Raw genomic sequence first — 26874 nt, 5'->3', positions numbered from 1 at the left:
ATGCTCTGGACTAGGTTTTCATTAAGGCTATCTCTATATTTTGCTGCACTGAGAGTTCCTTCTACTCTGACGAGTCTCTGAGTTCCTGCTGGTGAGTAACAGTCCCACAGCATGAGGCTGCTACCAGCACGCTTTACTTTTGGGATGGCACTCTGCAGGTGATAAGCAGTGCCTGCTTTCCTCCATACATAATGCTAAGAACTAATGTTCATCAGACTGGAAAGTCTTGTTTCTCACAGTCGTAAAGTCCTTTAGGGCTTCTTTTGGAAATTCCAAGTGGGTTTTCATGTGTCTTCAATGAGCAGAGAATTGAGTCTGGCTAAACCGCCATAAAGCCCAGATCAGTGGAGTGTTGCAGTGATGCTTGTCCTTCTGTAAGTTACTCTCATCTCCAGATATGATCATGAAGCTCAATTAGAGGGACCATCAGCTTCTTGGTCACAATTCTAATCTAGACTTTTCTTCATTGTTTGCTCAGTTTGGCCAGGAGGCCAGCTCTAGGAAGAGCCCTGGTTGGTCCAAACGTTTTCAGTTAAGGATAATGGAGGCTAAATGCTTCTGTGAACTTTCAATTCAGCAGAAGTTATTATTTATTTATTGGTTTATTTATTCATTATTTTTCTTTCCTTTTTTTTAACACTTCCCCAGATCTCTGTCTTGACACAATCCTGTCTCTGAGCTCTAGATGCACTTGTTTTGACCTCAGGGCTTGGATTTTGCTCTGATATGCATTTTAGCTTTTAGAACTTTTATTGAGAGGTGTGTGCTTTTCCAAGTATTTATGATATAATTAATGTTCTTTTTTCCTTGATGTCGATAAATCCTTACATTTCAGCATATATCCAAATATGTACTGTACTTTTCGTAAGTGTTACATACAGATACCTACGTAGAGTATAACAGCGAGATCAGGCTGATTTGATATAGCTCTTGAAGCACTGGTGTTGTACTTGTAGGGCAATACAATTAACGTTTTTACACACATATCTCCACTTATACATGAAGGAGGCTGTAATCACTGCAAACCCATGAACATCCTGCTCATAATTTCCCAAGCAGAGCAGAAACACATCCAGGGACCATTTCAGATCCCAATGAAATATATTCACTACCATGCAAATTGCTTTGGGAATCGTTGACTAAAAGCATTCGACATACTTCATTTGAAAGTACGTAAATACAATTAATGGGACCATATTCAGAAGAAAGCAAATTTGCCTGTAGATAATTGTTATTGTCTGGATCCCATTAAAAGTTTTTTTTTTTCTTCTTAATTCCAAAAGAAAAACATTCTTGCGAGGGAATCCACTCCATCATGTCATTGTTGACACAGACTTCATTATGCGATAATAATCTGCTTTTCATGTGGAGTGAATACTGCAATATTAACAATAGTGTTCGTACAGATGATTGTTGTCATGATTTCTGAGAAGCCTGTTCATTTACTGGCTGCAGAACAATCAATGAAAACATCTGAAACAAATGATTCTACGACCATTTGCACACATTAATACTTAGCAGCGTGTGAAATGAAACACACTACGAGACAAAATTGTGTCGATTTTTGACTGGTATCAGAAAGTGATGCTTGGTTGCCCGTTTGTACATATCGGCTTGCTTGCAACATCCAAACCTTCACTGGTTATGGCAAATCTCATTTTGTTTTGCTTTTGGCAGGATGTTTCTAGCAATAATTTAGGCTTTCAGAATGGAGCTGTTGCTGAAATTACTATCTGAATTCCACCCAAGTAAACAAGCCAATAATCATTGCATTTCCGAGTCATGTAAAGGCTGCAGGCAAGATTCAATAATAAATGGATGTTATAGTATAATAGTGAATCCACAAAACTAATGATCAGTACTCCAACTTGCTTGCTAGTCCAGTGTGAAAATGTTTCAATTGTAGTATCATTTAGAAATATTTATTTCCACCCCTTTCAGCCTGCCACTTGTAACAAGTGAAGAGGAGCTAATGCACTATGAACTACAGTACATTCCCTAAGTCATGTTTGCTAGATTGCAAGACAGCCCATTTATCTTGGGTTATAAAGAATCATTTCAGCCCAAATCTCAGAGAATGTGCTCCCATGTTGATAATGTGCTTCCATTAGATTTGAAAATAACAATGCTATTTCATACCACAGGAAGAGATCTCATATTTCCACAACTCACATTCGCCCTTGGAACAAGCCGCATTGTTTCTAAGAAGAAATTACTAGAGAGGGAAATTACCAACACCACTATCAAAAAAAATTAAAGGCCAGTCTGGATATTTTCTTATTCTGTGAATGAGAACAAAAAAATATTGGTATGAATGTTGATTATTCTTGGACCTGACTTGATAACTGGGGGTCATTCTCCAGGGTCAAAACAGTTGGGTTAGGATTATCCCTTCATGTAGAGGGATTTCACATTTTTACACTCAGCATCTACCGGATTTCTATCATGTTTGTCTCTATAGATTCCTGTTAAAGTTTGCAACCCATTTTATTTTTAAGGGAAACAGGGATTTTCAACAGGAAAAAGGGTTTGACCCATACAAGTTAATTTTGTTGGTATAAATTAAAGTATTTATCTTGTTGATTTAGCCATATTCAAATACATTGTTGAGGAAACATTTTAATTTAGATGTAACCATTTTAGGTTACTTTTTTTTTCAGTGTACTGTTAGAGAAGGGGTTGAAAAGTAACGGAAGTCTGTGACATAATCCAAAGCCACTTCAGAAGGGGTGCAAGTTATTTTCTTTTGCAAAATTATGATATATATATAATATGCAGTAATTATTCCAATATGATATTACATAGCATATATAGCAATATAAAAAAAAAAAGTTTTGACTAAGAGTTGACTAAGCAGAATTTATATTAAAAAGTGTCTGAAATATTGGAATACTTGTATAATTCATGTTTAAAACAATATTAGAATGAAAGTTCCATGAATGTGATATTACCTGTTAAAAATGTTTTTCGCTTAATTTTAAAACTGCTCTCTCTGCTCTACTGCTGTACTCATCTCAACATTTGAGCTATATTGGTTTGTTTCTATGCCAGTCGTGGCCTAATGGATAGAGAGTTGGACTTGTAACCTGAAGGTCGTGGGTTCGAGTTTCAGGTCCGGCAGGGATTGTAGGTGGGGGAGTGAATAACCAACACTCTCTCCACCCTCAATACCATGACTGAGGTGAGACCCTTGAGCAAGGCACCGAACCCCCAACTGCTCCCTGGGCGCCGCAGCATTGGCTGCCCACTGCTCCGGGTATATGTTCACTACTGTGTGTGTGCACTTGGATGGATTAAATGCAGAGCACAAATTCTGAGTATGGGTCAGCATACTTGGCCACACACCTTTTCCCTTGTTTAAACTTGAAAACCATTTAAAATGCTTTTAATGATTATCAGACAATAGCAGCTCTGTGTCCTGTGTCCTGATAATAAACAAAGAGTGTTTCTTTTATCAGGAGGTGACGGTGTTACAGTTGCAAGGACATATTTGGTTATTTCCCCCACCCATGCTGTGGCTTTTTGATGAAGGGCTTCACTCATATGCGCATGTGTTCTGGACCGGTGCCTCTTCTTTTTTTTAAACACAAAATAAAATGATTAAAAGTATCACAATATTTTCTTGTTTTTTTATGAAAAAATGCCAGTGTCAAAATTATTCTAAACATCTCTGTGTATATTCCAAGTAACAAACAAAATTACACAGGTTTGGAAATAAGATGAAGGTGATAAATTCATGACAGAATTTCCATTTTTGTAGTAAACTGTAACTTTAATTGCCAGTGATAATAAGCTCTCCAAAAGGCCTTACAGCAATCTCAGCTTTGCTAACAGTATGGCTTTGTGTCTTTGTGATTTGAAAGAAAATTACAGTAAATAAAAGGGAAAAGACATAGAAGGAAAGCCTCCATGCTGGAGTTCAAAGACAAATCTCAATTCTAATACAGGGGAAGAAGAGTGTGGAAAGATCAAAAGAAGAGTGATGTGAAAGGTCAACGCTTAGTCGATTACAAGCGACTACATAAAGAGGCGTTCCTGCTAAGTAGTTCACTGCACAACCACAGAGAGACAGAGCAGTGCAGACTCCTGAAAGGGACATAGTGGAATGGAAACTCACACTTCGAAGAGAAAGGGGAAGGGTGAAACACCTCAAAGCAGCTGCAAAGTCATGTGGCATTTCTAAGCCATGTCTCCACTAGGAAATTATTCTTATGCAGTACATCTCATTGAGAGAGTTTCAGTGGGTTCCCTTACAATTATTTATAAATAATACAAAGCAAAATAAATTGTTTAATTTAAACTTTATGTTCTGTTTATAATGGATAGTAATGGTTCTATGAGAAACTGTATGCAGAGAACAGGTTTCAGCACCACACAATGTGGACAGCTCCCACTATTGTAATACTACACTCTTAAGAAATTGGCTTTATTGAAAATATATTTGTCTTATCTGGCACCTGACAATGTTTTCTCAGTTTCATACTTAAGTATTGTCATGCCATATTTTAAAACAGTGGGGGGGGGGGGGGGGGGGGGGGGGTGTAAGGTACAAATGTCTCTTTAAGGTGAAAAAATAATTATAATGTGGGTTATCACTTTTATGGTGTACATCTATCTATCTATCTATCTATCTATCTATCTATCTATCTATCTATCTATCTATCTATCTATCTATCTATCTATCTATCTATCACCTTCCTGTTATTTAAAATACTGTCAAACTTGCTATTACTCCAAGTGTGAATAAACCCTCTTAAATATTTTGTGTGGTACCATCAATAAAAACATTTGACATGACTGAATTAACCTCTGATATAGAATATAATATAGATTATTATTATTATTTTATTTTTTTTATTTATTTTTTTTTGTAATCACCAGAAGGGAATTGAGAAAACAAAGTACGCAATTTGTGTTATACCAATTACAACTATTTTTTTATTGATATTAACTAGTTTTAAAGGTCAGATCAGATAGAGATAGCTCTCTCTCTCTCGCTCTCTCTCTCTCGCTCGCTCTCTCTCTCTCTACATATATATCGCTCTCTCAAAAATATATATATATTAGCATTGCAAGTGACTAAAAGATTCCTAATATGGCCACTTTCTAATGACAATAGTGTGGGTGGGAGCTGTTCAGACCTTTGGTGCTGAAAAATTCCACAAAGATGTCCTCTGCTCTGAGTTTTTGCAGATATTTTTAAAAAGTTTTAAACGCACGCACCCGAGTGTAGAACCTGTTAACCACACGTCACGAATAAGTGCAGCATACGAGACTGATGGATGAAATAAAAGATAAAGAAAATATGTGCTGGGGTAAAATAATCTGCATGCCAAATTAAAAACAGAGCCTGCTCTCCAGCTAGACGCATCAAAAGGAGAGCGTTCCAGTTGTAATCAAGGAAGATGTCTGCATTGCAAGATTAAACAGGTTCCTTAATTATAAGGGAGAGTGTTGGGTTTTTCGCGTCGTCGCTCGTAAGTAAAAGTTGAGGCGGCACGAAGTTTCAGTCTGCGCAGCTTCAGAGCTCTCTAGATCTTTCCATTGCATCTGCTCACAGCTCTTTATGTTCCTCATCGTCTCCTGATCGGGACTTCGATCCCTTCTTAGCGAATATTTGCCAAATCCAGACGCTTTGCGATGGGATCTTTTCTCTGGGAGTCGGAGAGAAATCAAACACGTCCTCACAGACCAACCGAGCAGTTTTTTAGCTAGTTCTCACGGCGTTGCGACGTAAATAATTTAATCTTTACTGAGTATATTTTCGTTTTTCTATACGGAGCTTTGACGTGACGGACACAGTGCCGTCGACAGATTAATATTTATGACAAAATCTGAATTCACGCGCCTGTTTTTTGGATTATCCGTTTCCCAGGATTCACTGAATCGATCACGCCTCAACTAGAGACTTTATTTTCGATTTACTGGACTTAGAGACTACTGAGGGGATTTGGAAATGAGCGGTTCGTTTTCAAAATGTCTTTTTTAAGAATCACTCGTGGAGAGAGACGTTTCCTCAGAGGACGGGAGGGTTTGTAACGCTGAATTTATCGCCGATTTCACGACACGCGTTTCCATGGCTCCGGCGGTCAGATCGATTAAGCGTAAGGATGCGATTAACTGGCCGAGGATGTCGACAACTTTCTGGGCTGTGCTGCTGTTGACGGCGCTTCTCATCGTGTACTGCGGTGAGTTTGCGGTGTGTGCGATGCGTCTTACGTGTGTAAGGATGTGTTACACTTCATTGATGTGACCTTAAGGATAATGTATAGTGTTTGTCGTGTCACTCACTCACACATACACACCTACAAACAAAATCATGGATCCTCCAGGAGAGATGAGCTCATGAAAATTGCCAAAAGCATGTCCTAGACATGACTACACATTTAACTTGCTACTCAAGGGCAGGGAACATGTGCATGTACGATCTAGAAATATACCTGCTGGATCTTATAATACTATGGTGCAGTGTTGAACTTAAACATTACTAAAACGAAGAAAAATAGATCCCTTCATCTAATTGCAAGGATAAGATTAAATAAATCTAAGCAGTCATAAATGCATTATTAGACATGCAAAGTCAAACTCACACAACCCCTCTCATTAACACACAGACATGATTGATATCTTGAAACCTCCCACAGAAATCAGGTCTGTCCATGGTGTTTATGCATATATTTTAACCTGAAACACAAGAGCAAGGACTTGTTCTTAAACTTGTTTTATAAATTTAACAGACCTTATATTTTAAGTAAAAAGGCCTTTCCTCTGAAACCACTTTAGTAGCTACTACACCTAGTTGAAAAATAAGATGTATCCAGACCATTTTGACATTAGTATTAAGAAATATGTTATCTGAAACCACTTTGCTATATCTAGATATATAATCTGAGCCCATTAAAAGCTCAGTTGATTTATTACTTTAGCTGAGATGGTGACTGATGATCTTTTTGCTGTGTGAATAAAACTTTGACTCTTTGACAGATACATTTTTTCTTTAGTTAATAATTTGGTAGAAATCCACATGACTGCACTATAAGACACACGCATACAGGTAAACATAATAATAATAATAATAATAATAATTAAAAAAAAAAAAAAATGCACAAGCAGACAGTCACAGAATTGTATGTCTGGAAATGTGGCATTGTTTTTCTAACCCAGGCCTGGCTGGGAGGACTATATCTGGGGATGTTTAACCTGTGCCACTGTACCTGCAGTTCTCCTCTGAACTAATATGAATGTAAATATGTGCATAGATATTTCTGCATTCACTCAATTGATCTCCTGCAATAGCATGATTTATTCTCTGCTTGGCTACAGTCAATATTTAAATGTTTTTTCGTGGTTAGCAGTGTATTCTTTCTTTTTTTATTATTTGGGTGTTTGTTTCTCCGTGTCTATCTGAGCAAATCAGCTTCTGCAGCTCTGCCCTGACCTGCTTGTTGTCTGTGATATTAATCTTCATCTAGATGGGTTACCCACCGCACGACATCTATGTCTGAGTTGCTGTCAAGACCCCAGACTGGCACCTCACAGCTCGAGCTGGTATTACTCGCAGAGGAGATTGAAAACATAAACGCAGAGACACAAACCAAGTTCTGATGGTTGATTTGTTTATTTATAGCGAGCTTTGTGTGATGAATGCACAAACACAACTGAAATTAGGTCTGCATTCCCACTAGTGAGTCATGCAGTTGCTGCCTCTTTATATTAGCATCTCACAGCAAAATATCGTCAAAGTATCCGCTACAAATGTCATCCTTGTACAGGAGATTGTGTTTGTTTCAGAGAGCAATAGAGAGGGGAAATAAATGATTATCTGAGGTTAGTGATAGCAGAATGGTACTCATGCTGTACTGCAGCTATACAAATTAATATCAAGCAATATATGATGGCAAATACTTGTAATACTTTGTAATGACTGTTTAATGAATGATATGGGGAGCGCTTTGTTCTGTCCGCTAGCTCCCTCCTCTGGATGCTACTCAACATACGTGCTTTGTTAGAGCCACAGATGCATTGTTCAAACTTGTGTTCCAATCAGAAACACAGAATAATTGCATTATTTTAGAAGACTCTTACTTAATACCTTTAGATTAACAAGTATCAAATATGAATTAATATATAATATATTATTTATTAATCAATAGAACTTGCTAATGCAAATTTCACTATTACTACCACAAAGGAATATTGCTCAAACAGAGTTTACCCAAGTGTTTCCATTTTTTTTTTTCCATACCATTTGTATTAAGGAGAAGAATGATACATAGTGTTGCAAGTTGTAAATGAGAGGTGTGCCATTACTTTTCTAAGCAGTCAGATTATAATTTTAGAATCTTATAGTTTTCACCTGGCAAATGACGCCTCTCCATCTCAAAGAGTTACACAATAGTAGCGCCCTGAGCAATAACTACAGACCAAGATATAATTGTTTGACCTGGTCTAGTATGCACCCGCCTTGCAGAACCCTAGTAACTTTCCAGAATACTCTAGCAATCACATAGCCATACAAAAAAACCCCACCCATATTACGCTAACATCATGGCAGTGAATTCTGCACAGGGAAGCATCATTATTTTTCTGTAAATATAAAAAATATAATTAGTAATTGTTATAGTATTTCTACTTATACATATACAACTATATTATTTCACATTTTTGTTATTTTGTATAATAATAATAATCATCATATCGTCATCATATTCTAAGTACAGTATATAAGTACACTCTAAAAAATGCTGGGTTAAATACAAACCAGTGCTGGTTAAAATATGGACGAACCCAGCGATTGGGTTACTGCCCAGAAGGTTGGGTTAAACATTTAAACCAATTATTGATTGAAAACAACCCAGCACTGGGTTGTATTTAACCTAGCATTTTTTAGAGTGTACATTATATAATATTTATACAATATTTGACATACACATTATGTATAATTTTGAATGCGTTATTCAGAGTAATATTCATAACCCTAACACTTTGATGACATCCAGTATATTTTTATATATAGTGATAATTATGTTGGTAGGATGTAGTGTTTTTATAATTGTATATTTATGCAAATGCTCAGACAGCTTGACCATCAGTAAAATCAGATGGTGCCGAAAGCATATGATGCTTTGTGTTTATGAGTGTGTGAACTAATATTCACTGGGTACTGTATGTCCCTGTAAACAAATACAAAGTGTAAAGACAAAGAATAAGGGTTACACTTTAGAATGGGAAACACTTATTCACTATTAACTACACCTTTTTCCTCAATAAATTCCTAATTTGCTGCTTATTAATAGTTAGTAAGGTAGTTGTTAAATTTAGGTATTTGGTAGGATTAGGGATGTATAATAAGTTGATGTAGAAAAAGGTATTAATATGTGCTTAATTAGTACTAATAAATGGCTAATATTTTAGTAATATGCATGCTTATAATCTAGTTAAGAGACCCTAAAATAAAGTGTTACCAGAAGAAGAAATACTAATAGAAAGCGAGCTAAAACAGGTAAACAGAAAACAAAAAAGGAAAAGAAGAGCAGAAAAAGGAGATGCGCACACCATGCTCTCCTCCTCCATCACACCTCCCACAGGGTCAATTATGTTCCCTGATGAATCATACCTGCTACAGGACCGACCCGCATTGCCATAGCCCCGCCCACTGAAAGCATCCCACAATGCATTGCAGCACATTCACACATCCCCCATGAAAACAGCTCATGTAGTCTGACACATTGCTCTAACATTCACAAATGCATAAATGCATACACACTCTCAGTCTGTGGTCATTATCAAAACCATTTATAAGGGCAGAAGTAATTTTTTGTAATTAAAGACTACAATTTGATCATAAATACTGCTGGAGGTCTTAGTTGTAAAGCAAAACGAAAGAAAGAAAGAAAGAAAGAAAGAAAGAAAGAAAGAAAGAAAGAAAGAAAGAAAGAAAGAAAGAAAGAAAGAAAGAAAGGGAAATGGTGAATGGAAGAAATGGAATATGGTACAATAAGCATTTAATCATTATAATATTCTTGGCTATTTTAAAGCAACCCAAAGGCCCTTTCCACTGCACAAGCAATTTAACCACTGTCCGCATCAAAGGGTAAAGACGTGGGCTTGTGGAACTTGTCAAGTTTTCTGTTTGGCCTAGCGAGCACATCATGAAACTCTTACAGAAACGAAGGCATCTTTATGGATGAATATTTTATCAGCTCCAAGGACTTACACGGTTTTTTGTCCATAGTCGTCACTCTTGTGCAGGGATCTTTGCAAAGTTAAAATGCATGTAACACATTGTGAAACTTTAAAATTTTGATAAACATTGTTGAACGACTGGAACTATTATCAAAGTACTGAATATGGTTTCTATCATTCATGATATGAATCTATTTGTTTTTACATGTACTGTGTGGGATACTATACAAGAGATAAGGAATACTATACAACAGTTCATTCTAGTCTGCTAATTTGACTGGATAACACCGAATGTTTAACTGTCACTGTCAGTGCTCACTTCAAATTCACTGTGCATAACATTACATTCTCTACAAATGTAATTAAGGGTGTAATTATCTTAAAAGTTACAGAAGGACATTTTTTAAATTGTTGGTTCTTCAGAAAATGGTCTGTGGAAAAACAAAGATTTGGTGGCTAGCAGAACATTTTCTTGATGTAATGGTAAATTGAGCCTGTGTTAAGAAAAAAGCAGATTAGCATCTAGTTTGGCTAACAACTGTCTTTTTTGCTCACTGGTTTACACTGGTAAATGAGAATGAATGAATGCATGAATGCTTAGTGTTTATTAATGTGAACCTGGTTGCCTGACGTCTCCTCCAGGCTGTCATAAATTTGATCACTAATTGCTGTTTAAATCTGCGTGTTACACCATAAATTAATTTAAATTTGGTATTAGTTTTAATAGGCACAGTAGCATGCATAAAACATCACTTTTGACATTTAACACAAGGGTCTTCTTCATTTAAGGGGACGTGCATGCTGCTAACAATCTGGCTCCATTTTTGGTTGATGTAACGAAGAGGGTGTGAATTTTAATGATCAGTTGTAACCTCAAATACACACACACTGCTCTAAGGGCGTAGAAAGACAGGAAAGACTACAAACATACTTGTGGAAGGCTGTTAAAATGACTCCACTTGTTTATTATTGGGGAAACCAATTGCTTGAAAGAAAATGCCACTCTGGCGTTTTTAATTCCTGGAGGGCTCCATCAACGCGTGGTCGCTCACGGGCTGTGACAGGAAATGTCTGGGGTGGAAACACTGTTGAGAAGTGGATGAAAGATAAAAAAGAAGGAAGAGAGAGAAACAGATAGTAAGACTGAAACAGATGGATAAAAATGTGCCGCTCCGCTATAAGAAGACATGGGAATAACATGTTACACTAATTGAACTTTCCACAAATAGGGTACACTCTGGTGTCCCATTACTTTTTTAAAAGCTGTAGAGGCAACCTATTGACCTTCTTTAACCTACCCAAAAAATTTAATCATACGACATTATAATTTTGATGCCATTTAAGGTAAACAAATTTTGTTAATCAATGGCACAACCCTGTTTAAGTAAGACAATCCCTACCGCATGATTTCAGGAAATAATAATAATAATAATTATTATTATTAATAGTGTTCATAAATTCATCCACAAGTCTTTTACCAAAATTATTTTAGATTTTTATGCCAAAAAACCCTAATAACTTTGACTAAACCTGCAACAGTTTGAAATGTTTATTATTATTATTTAAGTCAATGTATTTTTATTAATGTAATTTATTGCTATAAAATAACAAAATCATGCATATGAGTGCATGTGAAATAAATCAACTCATGTAATGTTTAGTTTGACGTAATGATGCAAACAACATCCTGATAACACTGACCATTTGTTGGCGAAAAAAAAAACAAAAAACAAAAAAAACTTCCAGTCAGAAAAGACTTGCGACCGAAATGGAGAAAAAAACACATATGTTATAAAAAGGCTGGTGCATTTATGTTGAAGTCATATAGGTACTTAAGAAAAGAGTGGGTTGCTTGACAAATGCATGTTAGAGAAGAGGTAATTGTGTGGAAGTCAACTGCATTCAATCATGCAAATGTGTCTTTTGCCAAAAACCTTAGCAGGCTGCCAGACTGTGATGCATGGTTGAGTCTGACAAGACATCTCAGAAACATGATTCAAAAGCTTTCCTGGCTTGATGGATCACAAAATGCTACTGTATATGAATGGGATGTAGTAACATCACAGCGACAGTAGTATCTTGACATATCTGATATTCAGTTAAAAAGAAAATCTTTGAAAATAAGATGCAAGCACATGCACTTAACAACACTGGGAAATACAGTAAGAATGGATTATATCAAATACCAACAGATCAAAAATCAACAAGTGACTGACACTGTTAGAAATCTTATAATGGGCCATGTTTGGATCTTCCAACTGTACAATAATCCAAACACAAACCTCAAAAACAACACAAAAATGGGTCACTGAGCACAAAACCAAGCTTCTGCTGGCCATTCCAGTCCTCTGACCTGAACCCTGTAGAAAATGAGTGAGGTGAACTGAAGAGAAGAAGCACCGTTATGGAGCTGTGAATCTGAAGGATCTGGAGTGATTCTGGATGAAGGAATGGTCTCTGATCTCTTCTCAGGTGTTCTCTAATCTCATCAGGCATTATAGGAGAAATTTTAGAGCTGTTAAACTGGCAAATGGAGGTTTCAAAAAGTATTGAATAAAAGGGTGCCGTTAATTGTGGCCAATGTGTATTAGAGAAAAAACATTTATTTTATAATGATATTTCACCCCATTTTAAATTTGTATTATCCAATGACAGGGCCTGACACTTATAGACATATAGTTGTTATCAATAGAATTTGATAATTTATAATGTCATAGCACATGCAATTATTGGGCATTTTAAAATAGATTTAAGTTCTTTTTAATTAACATTTCTCATTATTGAATAAACTGAATTTCTTGTTGATGCATTCTTGGTTTGTCTGGATCACAAAGGGTACATTTGATGCTGGCCATAAACAAGTTATATATAAATTATTTTAAATTATATTATTATAAATGATATTATCAGCTTTTACATCTAGAGAGATTATATGATGGCTTAAAACGATGCCTAAGTATAAAACTCACTAGGGTTTGGAACAGAGCTCGAATATCTAGTAGGGACATGATCAGTGTCAAAAGCAGAGCAATGGAAGTGTGTGTGATGCTGATGCAAGACACTCACACTGGACTGTGATGGATGCCATCAGCCAGACCAAATAAAACTACAGTCACCAACATAGACACAGGAAAGACCCGATCAGAACATGGGCAGAGAAGACATGTCAGGAAGTGTATTGACAACAGTGAAGATGGGAGAAAATGTACTAATACTATGTGAAGAGCTCATTGTTAGAGCAGCAGCAAGGGTTTTTGGCTCAGTGGCATATTTCTATCTGCTATTTGTTATAGAAATAAAGGAATTTTAATGTGATCTAACACACATATTCAGTTACACTAAATGACACTACAGGATTGTGACTACACATAAATATTTAAAAATGGACATCGACAAATTGCACAAGAAACTGACTCATGGTGGACTAAATAAAGCCCTGTTTAGACCAGCATGAATGTTTGGCATGTGTTTTGTCTGCTCAGAACAATGCAAAAAAAAAAGGCAGACAAGCAGAATGTAGTCTCAGCCTCAGACATCACACCCACGGACCGCACACACTCCGAACGTAGGAAAAGCCAAAAGTCTAAATATGTTTGGCTTACCTCTACAGGTTTTTTCCATCAGCCTAGTATGTGATAATTTCTCCAGAGTGGTCCTTAGCTAAATTCAGCTGCAAATGTCTGTCTTGGTGTAAACAGGCCTGGATAGTGGCTGCCTTGCCTTCATTTTCCTTAATCCTGCTGTCAAGAGTCGCCATTTAAATAGCCAATGCTAGGTGTCTAGATTTCAGAGCCATCTTACAACATTTGCTTTTCATTCTAATTTGTAATTTTCCATTTTTACAGTTCATGAATCTTATTCAAAGGCAATTAAATACTGTAGCATCCACAGTATGTAAGACGCAAAAACAGACAAGCAGAACCGAGTTCTGTTTTCTTAAATATGGGACTCTCTATTATAGGAGAGCTGGCAACCCCTAGCAACAGTGGAAATGAACTCCAGAGATATTTGTTCAACTGAAGCTGTGTAATTCCAGTATACATTCATGCTCATGAAACACGACTTTGTTAAGCCTCATTTCTAGCTTCCAGAGGCTAAGACTGTCTCTTTCCACCCTCCTCTGAGCACTGCCGTGTACAAGATTCTATTGTATCACTGCCATGCATGTGAATTATACGGGGGGCACTTGGGGGTTGCGGTAGTCATTACATTATAACAACTGTGATCTTGTTAAAATATGTTATACGACGCTGACAGAAAATTAATGTGTTCTTTAATATATTCTGTTTCAAGCCTTGCCATTGTGCTGCAACTTTCAAAAGTCACAAAACTTTAAATAGCTGTTAAAAGCATTCTCACTGTTTTCATATCCATCTGCCAAGTGAAAATCATCAGTCCAGCTGCTTAGAGAAGTTGCATACTTCTTCTCAACACAAAATTTGAGCTATTATTCATATCTGTAGGACAAACTGAATTTACTCCGCACTAAACGACCTTATATTGATTTATCTCATACAGTTTTTATAACTCTTCGGTAGGTTGTGCTATATGAAACTAATCTTCTTGCCACTGTAAACAATGTGCAAATTTGTATTTATAGAAGTGATTCCAACAGCTTGACAGCCAGTGTGCATTAAAATCTACTGTTATCTTACTTTAAATATGCATATGGTGCGACCATGATTTGTCAGTTCAGAAGCAATCTAATATCTCAACTAGCCTGCTCCAGAGTTTGTGCATTCATTGGCAGCATTCAAAGGTTGACCGTGCTCAAAGATTGCATAAATTTAATTACTTAATTTGTCAATGTCAGTAGTCAGACACTGGTTGGATTTCATAGAGCTCTAGCACAGGACTGGAGGCCATGCTTTACACGTGACTGCTTATTTCAATTTTCTTAAGCCTTTGAATATTTCAGTGCTCAGTAATGTAACATTGTAGCACTATTTGGGAATAACTAAGTCACCTTTATTGCGATCCTACTGTTTTTGAGAACTAAAACACATTTCTGGTCATAAGTTTACATACCCCTTGCTGAATATGCTAAATGTTTTATAATTTCATATGAACAAAACAAGAGGGATCACAAAGAATGACATATTATTTGTAGCATGTGTCCTGAATAAGCTATTTCACAGAACATATGTTTACATATATTCCACAAGACAAACTAATAACTGAATTACTAATAACTGGGGGTGGTGATGGCGCAGTGGATAAGACACATGCCTTTGGTGTGAGAGACCCGGGTTCGAATCCACTGTGAGACACCAATGTGTCCCTGAGCAAGACACTTAACCCCCTAGTTGCTCCGTGCGACCTCTGACATATATAGCAATTGTAAGTCGCTTTGGATAAAAGCGTCAGCTAAATGAATAAATGTAAATGTAATTGATCAAATTAACATACCTCAGCACTGCATGTTGTTTCCTGGATGATCCTTGACTGATGTTTTTTTTTATATATGTTTTATGATAGTTGTTTATGAATCCATTTATTGTACTGAGCAGTTCAAGAGAGAGAGAGAGAGAGAGAGAGAGAGAGAGAGAGAGAGAGAAAAATCATCCTAGTCCTGCACATTCTTTGTTTTTCCAACATATTCTAGCAGTGACTGTATGATTTTGTGGTCCATCTTTTCACACTGAGGACACTTGAGGGACTCATACACAACCATTACAACAGATGAAAACATTTATTGATGCTCAAGAAGGCAACATGATGCTTTAAGAGCCAGGGGTGTAAGTTTTTGAACAGGATGTGTACATTTTTCTTTTTTTGTGTAAATATCATAATTTTGCTTTTACTGCCCTTTATAAGCTGCATAAAATACTTACAGTATATGTTTCCCAGAAGACTAAATAAGTACAATTTACCCTGATTATCCAATTCAAAAAGTTAACACGCCTTTTAACCATCATGTTGCCACAATCATAGATATGTATAGGTAGATGCTCTATTAGCTATAAGTTTCTATGGGCCGCTATACGTAAGTTTTCCACCATATTGGAATGGTCACAGCAGGTCCGTGAACCCTTGAGAGCTCCTATAAGAGAGATATAGTATACAAATATTGGGGAAAAATGAAAATGTTAACAAAATAATATCCACAATATAATCCAACAAACAATGCAAAAAAGATCAAGCAGAAAATACAAAAATATATATTAAAAAAAACAAAATTTAACTGATAAAATGAAGTTGACCTGCTCTGACGTGTGACATTCTATAATTAAACTGTTAAAGAATTTAGGTAATTTTTATGTACATTTATGCATCTTTTATGAGCTCATAGTAATTGAGATATATGTATTCTTACTTTTGATGAATATTTGTCACATTGCAGGACTATTTATCATGAATTAGAAATGGCAAAAAGGGCAGTGATTTATGTAAGATAGACTGTATGTTTATATTTTCATATAAATTTTAACATCTTGATGTTAATTAACATCCATGTACATGCTAAAGCATAAACTACTCAACTACACGGTTCAGTTTGAGCTAGTTTTCAATAATATTAATGGAGCTGTTTTGACGTTTGTCATAATCTGTGTAAATCACGGGGAGATCAGAATATGGCTGTTATTCCTTGCTAATCCTTCCCACACAGAAGATAGATGTCGAAGTGGTAATTAACAAATCCATCGACACAGTTCTCAAAATCTTATGAGCAGGACGGTGGAGCATTTTGATCATGGCCCAGCGTGATATGTTAAGTCATGTCGGCAGAATCTTGAAAAATAATGAGTGTTGAAAGAAAATGCGAAATATAATTTCAGGGGTTAATAACAGCCACAGAATGACTTCAGTCTCCTGTTTATAATTACCATAATAAGATGAAGCATGCCTACCACACATTTGCAAATAAAGCCCTTTGCAGGAGCAAAAATGCAAAAAATAAAAAAGGGCAGCTATGCTTGATGAAGAGTGTTGTCCACTCTTGACCTACAAGACAAGATCATTTGTCATGCAATGCTAAAAAACCTTATTTAGGTTTAAACTAGAAGGCAGGGCAAACCCTCACTTGTGCAGTGCCAGGGTGCATTTCACATGCAGATATTCATGTGTGTTCTTAGAATGCATTAACTGATGCAGAAGAAATGAAATAAACAATTGGCCAGGAGCTCAGCGGGGGCATGAAGATAGTGTCCGCTGGGAGAGGTGGCCCTAATCATTGTAAAGCATTTCCTCTCACACACAACGCTGGGTCGGTAATCTAATGCACACATTATTCAGCCTGCATCTATTAAAAGAAAGCTGTGCGAGATTTATCGCCCAGGTTTAACTGTATGGTAAAATAGCGCATTAGGCAGATGATATCACGGTGTATGAAATGATTATGCATGCTTGCAGAAAAGTGGAAGAGGCCAGCTTAATTAAATGCAAGGTCTTGGTTATACATCACTGGCTCTCTGCTCAGCCTTTTTAACCAAAATGGCTGTTATTTTTAAAAGCAAAGAGCTGAGAGGAAGCTTTTCCACTTTGCCTGTTCTACATACCCTTCTGTTTTGTAGAGGACAGGGGGTGTGGTGGGCCAAAATTTAGCTTCCATTTTCTGCTCTACTGCTCACAGGCATGCCAAGCAAGGCAATTATATTTCAGTCAGTATAAGTCTAAGTTTTGCAGATCTGTCAATCTGTCTAAGCGGACAAATGGGAATTGTAATTGCGTCACCTTGGGAAAATACCCTTTACTCAAAAAATGTAACAAAGTAAGTGGTTTGACAGTTGAAAAGCTAGTTTATTTTCCTAGGTCTAAAAAAATTGTTCATCCAACAAATGGAAATTTTGTCATCATTTACTAATTCTTCCAAACTTTTTTAGTTTCTCGCCTCAGCACATAAGAAGACTAATTAGGCAGAATATCCAGCCTGCACTTTTCCATTCAAAGAAAGTGCATTTGAACCTGGGCTCTAAAACATAAAAAAAAAATGTATAAACCTAAACAGTAGCAGTTTTCCAAGCCTTATTAAGCCATACAATAAGCCATACCTGTATATATACAGTGTATATATATGTGTCACAGTTGATCTTCATGAGCTAAGTCAAGTCACAGTGGATCTTCATGAGCTAAGTCAAGTCACAGTTGATCATCATGAGTCCATTCAAGTCACCGTTGATCTTCATGAGTCCAGTCAAGTCACCGTTGATCTTCATGAGTCAAGTCAAGTCACCGTTGACCTTCACGAGTCCTGTCAAGTCACCGTTAATCTTCACGAATCCAGTCAAGTAACTGTTGATCTTCATGAGTCCAGTCAAGTCACCGTTGATCGTCATGAGTCAAGCCACATCACAGCTGATCACCCAGAGTCACGTCACATCACGTCACGTCACGGCTGATCACCCAGAGTCACGTCACATCTCAGCTGACCTGCCAGAGTCTCGTCACATCTCAGCTGATCTGCCAGAGTCTCGTCACGTCTCAGCTCAGCCTCACTTCTAGTCAGCTCTGTAACATATACATTCATATATATATATATATATATATATATATATATATATATATATAATAAATATATACACACATTTGCAAATATGATTAAAAGATGAATATGAGACAAAACTACAGAATGTCACATTTTATTATTAGCCGTTTAAACAAATATATGTTTTACCAAATAAAAAGAACAGCACTTTTAAAGTTAATCCCACTCATTGATGTGAGCATAAGTATTGGGACAGGTGAATATAAGGCAGATATAAAAGCTATTATTTAGTTGCAGATCCCTTGCGCACAATCACAGCAGTGAGTCTGTGACCCATAGACATCACCAGACTCTTGGTCTCATCCTTTTAAATGCTTTCCCCAGCCTTTAATGCAGTCAATTCCAATTGTTGCTTGTTTTGGGGAGTTTCTGCCTTTACTCTCCTTTTCAGCTGGTGAAATTCATGTTCAATCGGATTTAAATCTGGATATTGACTTGGGCAATCTAAGACTTTCCATTTGTTTGCACTTATAAATTCCTTGACTGAACTGGCAGGGTGGTTTGGGTCATTGTCCTGATGCAATATGAAGCACTTCCCAATGAATCTGGTGGCATTTTCTTGAATATTGGTAGGCAAGATGGTTTTGTACCCTTCTAAATTCATTCTGCTACTGTCATCATACATTATGTCATCAGTAAAGTTGAGAGGGCCTGTTCCAGAGGCAGCCATGCACGCCCATGCCACGACCTCCACCATGCTTTACAGATGAGGCTGTATGCTTGGGATCATTGCAGTTCCTTTTTTTTCTCCACATTTTTGTTTTCCCATCACTTAGATAAAGGTTCATCTTTGTCTCATCGGTCCATAAACACAGTTCCAAAACTCTTCTAGCTCACCTTTGTGCTTTTTTTTTCAAGGCCTGTGTAGATTCAATCTGCTGTGGATTTATACTGAGTATCTCTGCTAGCCATTTCATTTTAGCCTGCAGTCATAGAAGCACGCAGTGGAGCTAGTCTATTGTGTCCCACTCTCTCTTAGCCTGGCATAATTGAGTTAAATTTTGAGGCATGCCAAAGTGGAGTCTTGCAGCCTCTGAATAATTTAACGATACTGCTCCTTTGGCATGTAGAAGAAATCTGGCAGTGTTTGAACAAATACAAAGACTGCAGACCACCATCCCTCCTCACTCCTTATGTAATCGCAAACAAGTAAAGATGGTGAGTTTGCATGCTTTTCTAATCCCATTAAATTTACAATAAACTTGGGAGCATGGGAGTCCTGACCCTTTTGAAAACGTCTTTCATTTATTTAAGGATGCAGTAGATAGGTTTTTCCAGGCAATTTGCATTCTGGGATTACCTGCCTGCCTGATCTTCGCTAGCAGCTCCAAACCCAATTTAGGCAGAACAAAGACTGCAAACTTCAGGCTCTGTGAATGCACTTTGCTCACATGGGAATTATATTTAAACTAATATTCTTCTTTTAATGCAGATACGTCAGGGTTTTATTCTAGAATTATAATGCAGGGCCATCTTTTGGCTCCCAACAGAAAGGGTCTTGAATTCTAAGAAAATGTATGCAATCCCAGACTAATGTGCAGAGACAACTACAGTATAAGTGAGCCCAATGGAAGACCAATGAAAGATAGGGGGGCGGGGTGGAAGGAGTGTTCTGTGAGTGTTAGGGAAACCTTGGAAAGCCATTATTCATAGAAATGGGTCATGGTAGATCAGGGCTGGGTGGTAAGATGGTATACTGTATAAGCTACATTTGCTGGTGGAAATATGTCAGATGGTAAAGATTTTCTATTTAATCCACTTATACTGTGGTAGATATAGCTGTATTGCTTATATTGGGAAGAATTGTTGTATGTTTTTTAGAAACGTGCAGATATGGGTTACACTTTAGAATTTATATTCTTATTTATTCTAATTTATATTCACTATTAACTATGACTTTTCCCTCAATAAATTCCTAATTTGCTGCTTATTAACAGTTAGTAAGGTAGTTGTTAAGTTTAGGTATTAGGTAGGATTAGGTCATGTAGAATAAGGCATTAATATGTGCTTAATTAGTACTAATAAATAGCTAATATTCTAGTAATATGCATGCTAGTAAGCAACTAGTTAAGAGACCCTTAAATAAAATGTTACCCAGATGGGTAATTATAGAGCAGAATGTGTCCCAAAAACAAATAACATCTTATTAAAGGGGTGTTGCTCTTTTGTTGATTTTGATTGCTTCCATTGTCCTCATTTGTACAGTATCTCACAGAAGTGAGTACACTCCTCACATTTTTGTGAATATTTTATTATATCTTTTCATGTGACAACACTGAAGAAATTAGACTTTGCTACAATGTAAAGTAGTGAGGATCTGAGGATCTGAAAAAAAGAAGTGTTGCTCTACATAAAGATAGCGTAGGCTATAAGAAGATCGCCAAGACCCTGAAACTGAGCTGGAGCACGGTGGCCAAGACCATACAGTGGTTTAACAGTACAGGTTCCACTCAGAACAGGCCTCGCCATGGTCGACCAAAGAAGTTGAGTGCATGTGCTCAGTGTCATATACAGAGGTTGTGTTTGGGAAATAGACATATGAGTGCTGCCAGCATTGCTGCAGAGGTTGAAGGGGTGGGGGGTAAGCCTGTCAGTGCTCAGACCATACGCCGCACACTGCATCAAATTGGTCTGCATGGCTGTTGTCCCAGAAGGAAGCCTCTTCTAAAGATGATGCACAAGAAAGCCTGCAAATAGTTTACTGAAGACAAGCAGACTAAGGACATGAATTACTGGAACTATGTCCTGTGGTCTGATGACACCAAGATAAACTTATTTGGTTCAGATGGTGTCAAGCGTGTGTGGCGGCAACCAGGTGAGGAGTGACAAAGACAAGTGTGTCTTGCTTACAGTCAAGCATGGTGGTGGGAGTGTCATGGTCTGGGGCTGCATGAGTGCTGGCGGCACTGGGGAGCTACAGTTCATTGAGGGAACCATGAATGCTAACATGTACCGTGACATACTGAAGCAGAGACTGGGCCGCAGGGCAGTATTCTAACATGATAACGACCCCAAACACACCTCCAAGACGACCACTGCATTGCTAAAGAAGCTGAGGGTAAAGGTGATGGACTGGCCAAGCATGTCTCCAGACCTAAACCCTATTGAGCATCTGTGGGGCATCCTTAAACGGAAGATGGAGGAGCGCAAGGTCTCTAACATCCACCAGCCCAAGAGGGTTAAGTTAGTGCTGGAAAATAATGGTGGCCACACAAAATATTGACACTTTGGGCCCAATTTAGACATTTTCACTTAGGGGTGTACTCACTTTTGTGGCCAGCGGTTTAGACATTAATGGCTGTGTGTTGAGTTATTTTGAGGGGACAGCACATTTACACTGTTATACAAGCTGTACACTCACTACTTTACATTGTAGCAAAGTGTAATTTCTTCATTGTTGTCACATGAAAATATATAATAAAACATTTACAAAAATGTGAGGGGTGTACTCACTTCTGTGAGATACTGTAAGTCGCTTTGGATAAAAGCGTCTGCTAAATGACTAAATATAAATGTAAATATATTTACTTAGTTATTTATTTATGTATGTATTTATTTATTTATTTGCTTGTTTGTTTGTTTTCTATTACATTGCAAAAAAAATAAAAAAAATGATCAGATGAAATACCTATGTTTAATTCAAGAAATTTCCTAAAAATACACATCAACACATGTTTATATTTTATGTATTTTCCTTGACTTTTGGTAACTATTTTCACCTGGCATAAAACTACTCATGAACATTGCAGGAGTATTAACTGCAATCATTGTCATACCACCCAATTAGCAACTCAAATTTTGGATAACTTGCAGATTTATGGTCAACATCTATACATTATAACAATAGGTGTAATGGTTTTTTAGTTTTAATTGGTTGAAACGGCTGTTGCCAAGAAAGGAAAAAAAGGGGGGGAGGGGGTGGACTAATTTGATAATCCACTGTGCATTCATTTATAATCTTGCCAATATTTAGTGAACTGTTTGGGTAAAGGTTTAATTTACCCAAAATTTTAAGCACCATCCTCTTGGAGAAAAAAAGGTGAATCACTAAAGCCAAGACAACCATTGGTTTAATTTTAACAGTGTGAGCAACGAGAGAAAAATTCACTGCTCAGCATGGCCTAATTCTACTGCAGACGCCTTTAGTCAGAGGTATTAACAAAGGGATTCTATTAAGAAAGTGGCAGTGCCAGTTGGGCAGCCTTCTCCTTTTGGCACCACAAGCAATCCACTCCTTGTCGTTTCAATCTCTTCATAATGATTTATCAGCCACCGTAAACAGTTCGCATTTCATTGTAGCAAACAAGCCCGGGTCTAATGTGCTTAGTTCAGTATCTTAAACGGTCACGATAATTGCCATCACAGAGATCACCTCCTGTCGAAAGACTGGAATACTGAGTGCAGTAGAAAGGAAAATGGCCGCCAAGGCCCAATTATTATCTTCCCTTTCATTTACAGACCCAGCGGCAGACTTCTGTCTCCACTGAGATGGTTTCCTACTTTGGCGGTGTCACTTGTGCCTCTATTTTATGGCTTGCCTTGAGAACAGACTCGTGTGCTTTGCATATTGATGAAAATGAGACAGGTTTGGTTGAGTCAGAGGAGAGAATGTGCACATTTGATCCTTCAGGCGATAAAGTCCTTTTTTGTGCAGTTCCTCCAACTTCATGTGGTACTTTACACTGTTGATTGCTCCAGAAACTGTTGCTGTTCTGCATTTTCTTTTTATTGAGCTTGTTACGTTTTCCTCACAGTTGAGTCGAGTGAGCCTCAAAAACTGTCAAGAACATTTCCAGGTCATATTTCACACCAAAATCAAAAGACTATATGAATGTACTGTATAACATGTATAATTACAATTTATACTAAAATTGAAGTTAGTTTATTAAAGTTTGTTTATTTATATTAAAATTAAGTAATTGTATATTGTGTGTGAAGAATTTAATTATCCAAATTACCAATTTACCCCAATTGTACTTATTTATTCTCATTGATGATTGTCATTAAATTACCATTACAACTGTTTTTACTGTATTACAGTAAAAATTACAAGTGATCCTATTTATTTATTTATTTTTAAATTATATTAAATTAAAAGCAGTGCTAATAAAACATTATGTATTGTAAATACTATACAGTTTAAATAAAATGCAATGTTTGAACTAGTAAAAAGTGTATAAATGCTTCTCTTTTAAATCTCTTCTCTCTCTTTTTTTTTTTTTTGTCTTTGTTTTGTTTATCTGTGCAGTTTCAGTTTTGCTATAGTTCCTGCTAGTAAAACGGCACTAATGATTATTTATTTTTATTTTTTTTACCACCGAAAACAATATGATAGTCACGCTACATGTTCAGCACATGACTGTGCTCTGACCATAAGCCATACTGGAATGGATTTGGGCCATTAGAGTTTTTCTCTTGACAAGATTTGATATTTCCAGCCCAGTACCTCTGGCTCCACAAACCTTTGATGTGGCAGACTGCAGCGTCCCTACAGATGCCTCTGCCTAGGTCCCTTCACCGGGGCACCTCTGATCCTCCAGCTTTGGTTGCCACCTCCCTGGCTGTGACAAAGGCTTGGCTTGAATCTCCCAGGATGCACCTGGCCTTGTGTTGATAATGGCCCAAGCAGGATTTCCCAGCATGCAGCATGATCACAGCCGGAAACGGGGGTGGGCAGGGCTGAGTAAACACATCTGGTCTGTGTGGCCAGGACACAGCCTTGATGTGTCCCATCAACTCTGTCCCTTTCTTTAAAGGATGGGTCTCGGCTAACCCCCTCATGTGTGGCTCCAAAATTAGATCGGATGATTGATTACACGCTCTTTTGAGTCCAACCAGGAGGAGAGAGAAAAGACTTACCAAATCCTTCAAGCCCATCCTTCGAACTGTCATGGATGTTTCATCAAAGTCATTCGCTGGTCCCCTTGATCTGTTTCATCAACTTAGCACTGCTGCATAAACAATATTGCAGGAGTTACCTCTCATCGATTCCCTTTCAAAGTCCTCAACCAGTCTTTATTCTCCAGTAGTGCTGTGACTTTAACAACCTCATGTAGATCTGGTAGTGTGAATGATCCAGAGATTTTAGATGGGCCACCACTGTCCAGTATTTATAGAGTTTATCAATGTTTACTGTGTTAAAAAAGATAAATTATCTTAAATGTGAAACTATCAATGAGTAGACGTACAGTGTGCTTTTCAAGAGTTGGGAAGCATGGATGTCACACATCAACAACAAAAGATATTCACTCAATGTTGCACCTAAAAGCTGCCTCTTAAATTGCCATTAAACTGTGAAATTACAAAGATAATTAGCCAAACGCATTTCTACACTGTTTATAAATGTCAATACCTAACAAACAAGATTTTTAATGTTAAACTAAATGCTTTTAAATAGGCCACATTAATTGTATGCCTCTCCCTGTTTGACTAGATGTAATGAAGTTATATAAAGGCCTGAATTTCTTGAAAATACGACTTCTCCAGAATGAGTACCAGGACTAACATTTCTTACAACAAAAACATTTTTGGATTTGTGTCTGTGCTGCTTTAATAGTTTATCTGAAACTGCAATAAATTGGTTCTATGAAAATGTGTACGTTACCCTGAACTGATTCTCAGTTGGTTTTACTAAGCTCATGACTCATCTACTCTTTCACCCTGGGAGGATGTAGCCAAAGGAATCATTATTATATACCATGCTGGCATCCCATTGCCCAGATATAAAATGCACTTTATGGCATTAGGAGAGTAGTTACACTTTGACTTCCACTGTTTCCCCAGACAAAAGGAACACCCATTGTGTCCTTGACTCACTGAGAAATGACGGTAACACTTTATTTTGATAGTCCACTTTAGACATTCTACTAACAGTAAGTAACTTTGCAACTACATGTCAACTAGCAGTCATTAGAGTATTAGTAGACTGTCTGCTTAATATATTCTAACACTTTATTTTGATGGGTCCACAACATACAACATACTGACTATAAGAAACTTTGCAAGTACATGTCAACTTATTCTACTTACCCTAACCTAACAGTCTACTCTGAGAGTCAGTAGACATGTAGTTGCAAATTAATGAGAATTAGTTGACATGTAGTTGCAAAGTTACTTATAGTTACTAAAATGTCTAAAGTGGCCTATCAAAATAAATTGTAACCGAATTGACTCAGAAAAAGCATTACATGGTAAATATGACATATTTAGATGTTAAATACAGCTGCAATTAAATGACCATTTTGGTCCATTTCCTGTTCTTTAATGTGTATGTCCAGTAATCCTGACCTGTAAATCCAATGGTAATCTACTTGCGCTTGGAGTGCTTCAGATTCTCCGTAGCACAAATAAAGTCTGATATTTTGCCTCTTGCACACTTCAAAGAAAAATACAACAAATGTCCTGATCGCTTTTGGCCATGAGTAACGGCAGTTCGGTCCTATTATTTTCCTTGTCTGTGAATTAGGATCCGCAAACAAGCTCAGAGTGATACATAAAATGCATTACCGTTCTGATACACTGACATGTAGATGACCTTTTATAATTTGCTACTCCTCTTACATATGGCTGAATTATTCTAATATATTCTAATATTGCCACTTGTCCTTTTATAGCATTTCAGATAACCAAGTGAAAGTGGAGCAAGTAGTATGAGCATGTATGTCTGAATGGAGGCAGGGACTAATTTGTACATTTGTGTACTAAATGAGGTAAGAGTGCAGAGATATATTCAAGCCACTTTAAGTTATTTTCACATTTAAAAATGTTTAAATATTTAATTTGTGATTATAAAAGATAGGTACTGATTTATTAATAACTGTGGAGAGACTTTAAAATGTCATTTTTAAACAGAGCTAAGAGCAATACACTCTTATTAGTAGCTGAAACTGCCTAAAACTATATATAAAATACTTTACAAAATGCAGTATTATATGCAAAATTCCCTCTTGGAATATGTTTGTTCGTGTGAATGAATTTTGTTCACCAGGGCCCATAGGGCCTCACGTCTGTGAGAGGATGTCTTATCAGAGGCACTCCAGCGAGGGCCTGACAACTTAAACTGAAGGCCACATGTTTATTGAGTAATTGAAACTGAGCAATGTGGGTATGAATTCAGCGTGCCTGTCAATCAGTCAGCTCAGGGGAGTCGCTGACAGCCTGTGGCCTGACTAATGTCATACCGAAATTACAAAATCAACAGCATG

The 26874-nt window shown here is 37.1% G+C and overlaps 2 protein-coding genes across 2 annotated transcripts in view; one reads left to right on the top strand and one right to left on the bottom strand.

Annotated features, from left to right (window-relative positions):
• The window catches only part of LOC306861483 (uncharacterized protein), an 814549-nt gene that overhangs the window by 537751 nt on the left and 249924 nt on the right, over positions 1–26874 (bottom strand). The gene's annotated exons all lie outside the window — the stretch shown is intronic.
• tafa5a (TAFA chemokine like family member 5a) overlaps positions 5491–26874 on the top strand; it is a 145434-nt gene continuing 124050 nt past the window's right edge. Inside the window, exon 1 of the mRNA XM_079403399.1 lies at positions 5491–6188. Coding sequence (XP_079259525.1) covers positions 6077–6188 — 112 coding nt within the window. The 5' untranslated portion in view covers positions 5491–6076. The remainder of the gene's footprint in view (positions 6189–26874) is intronic.

The sequence above is a fragment of the Barbus barbus genome (assembly GCF_936440315.1).
Source record: "Barbus barbus genome assembly, chromosome: 42".
NCBI lineage: Eukaryota > Metazoa > Chordata > Actinopteri > Cypriniformes > Cyprinidae > Barbus > Barbus barbus.
The sequence above is the reverse complement of the archived record's forward strand: the minus strand, read 5'-3'. Positions and strand labels throughout refer to the sequence as shown.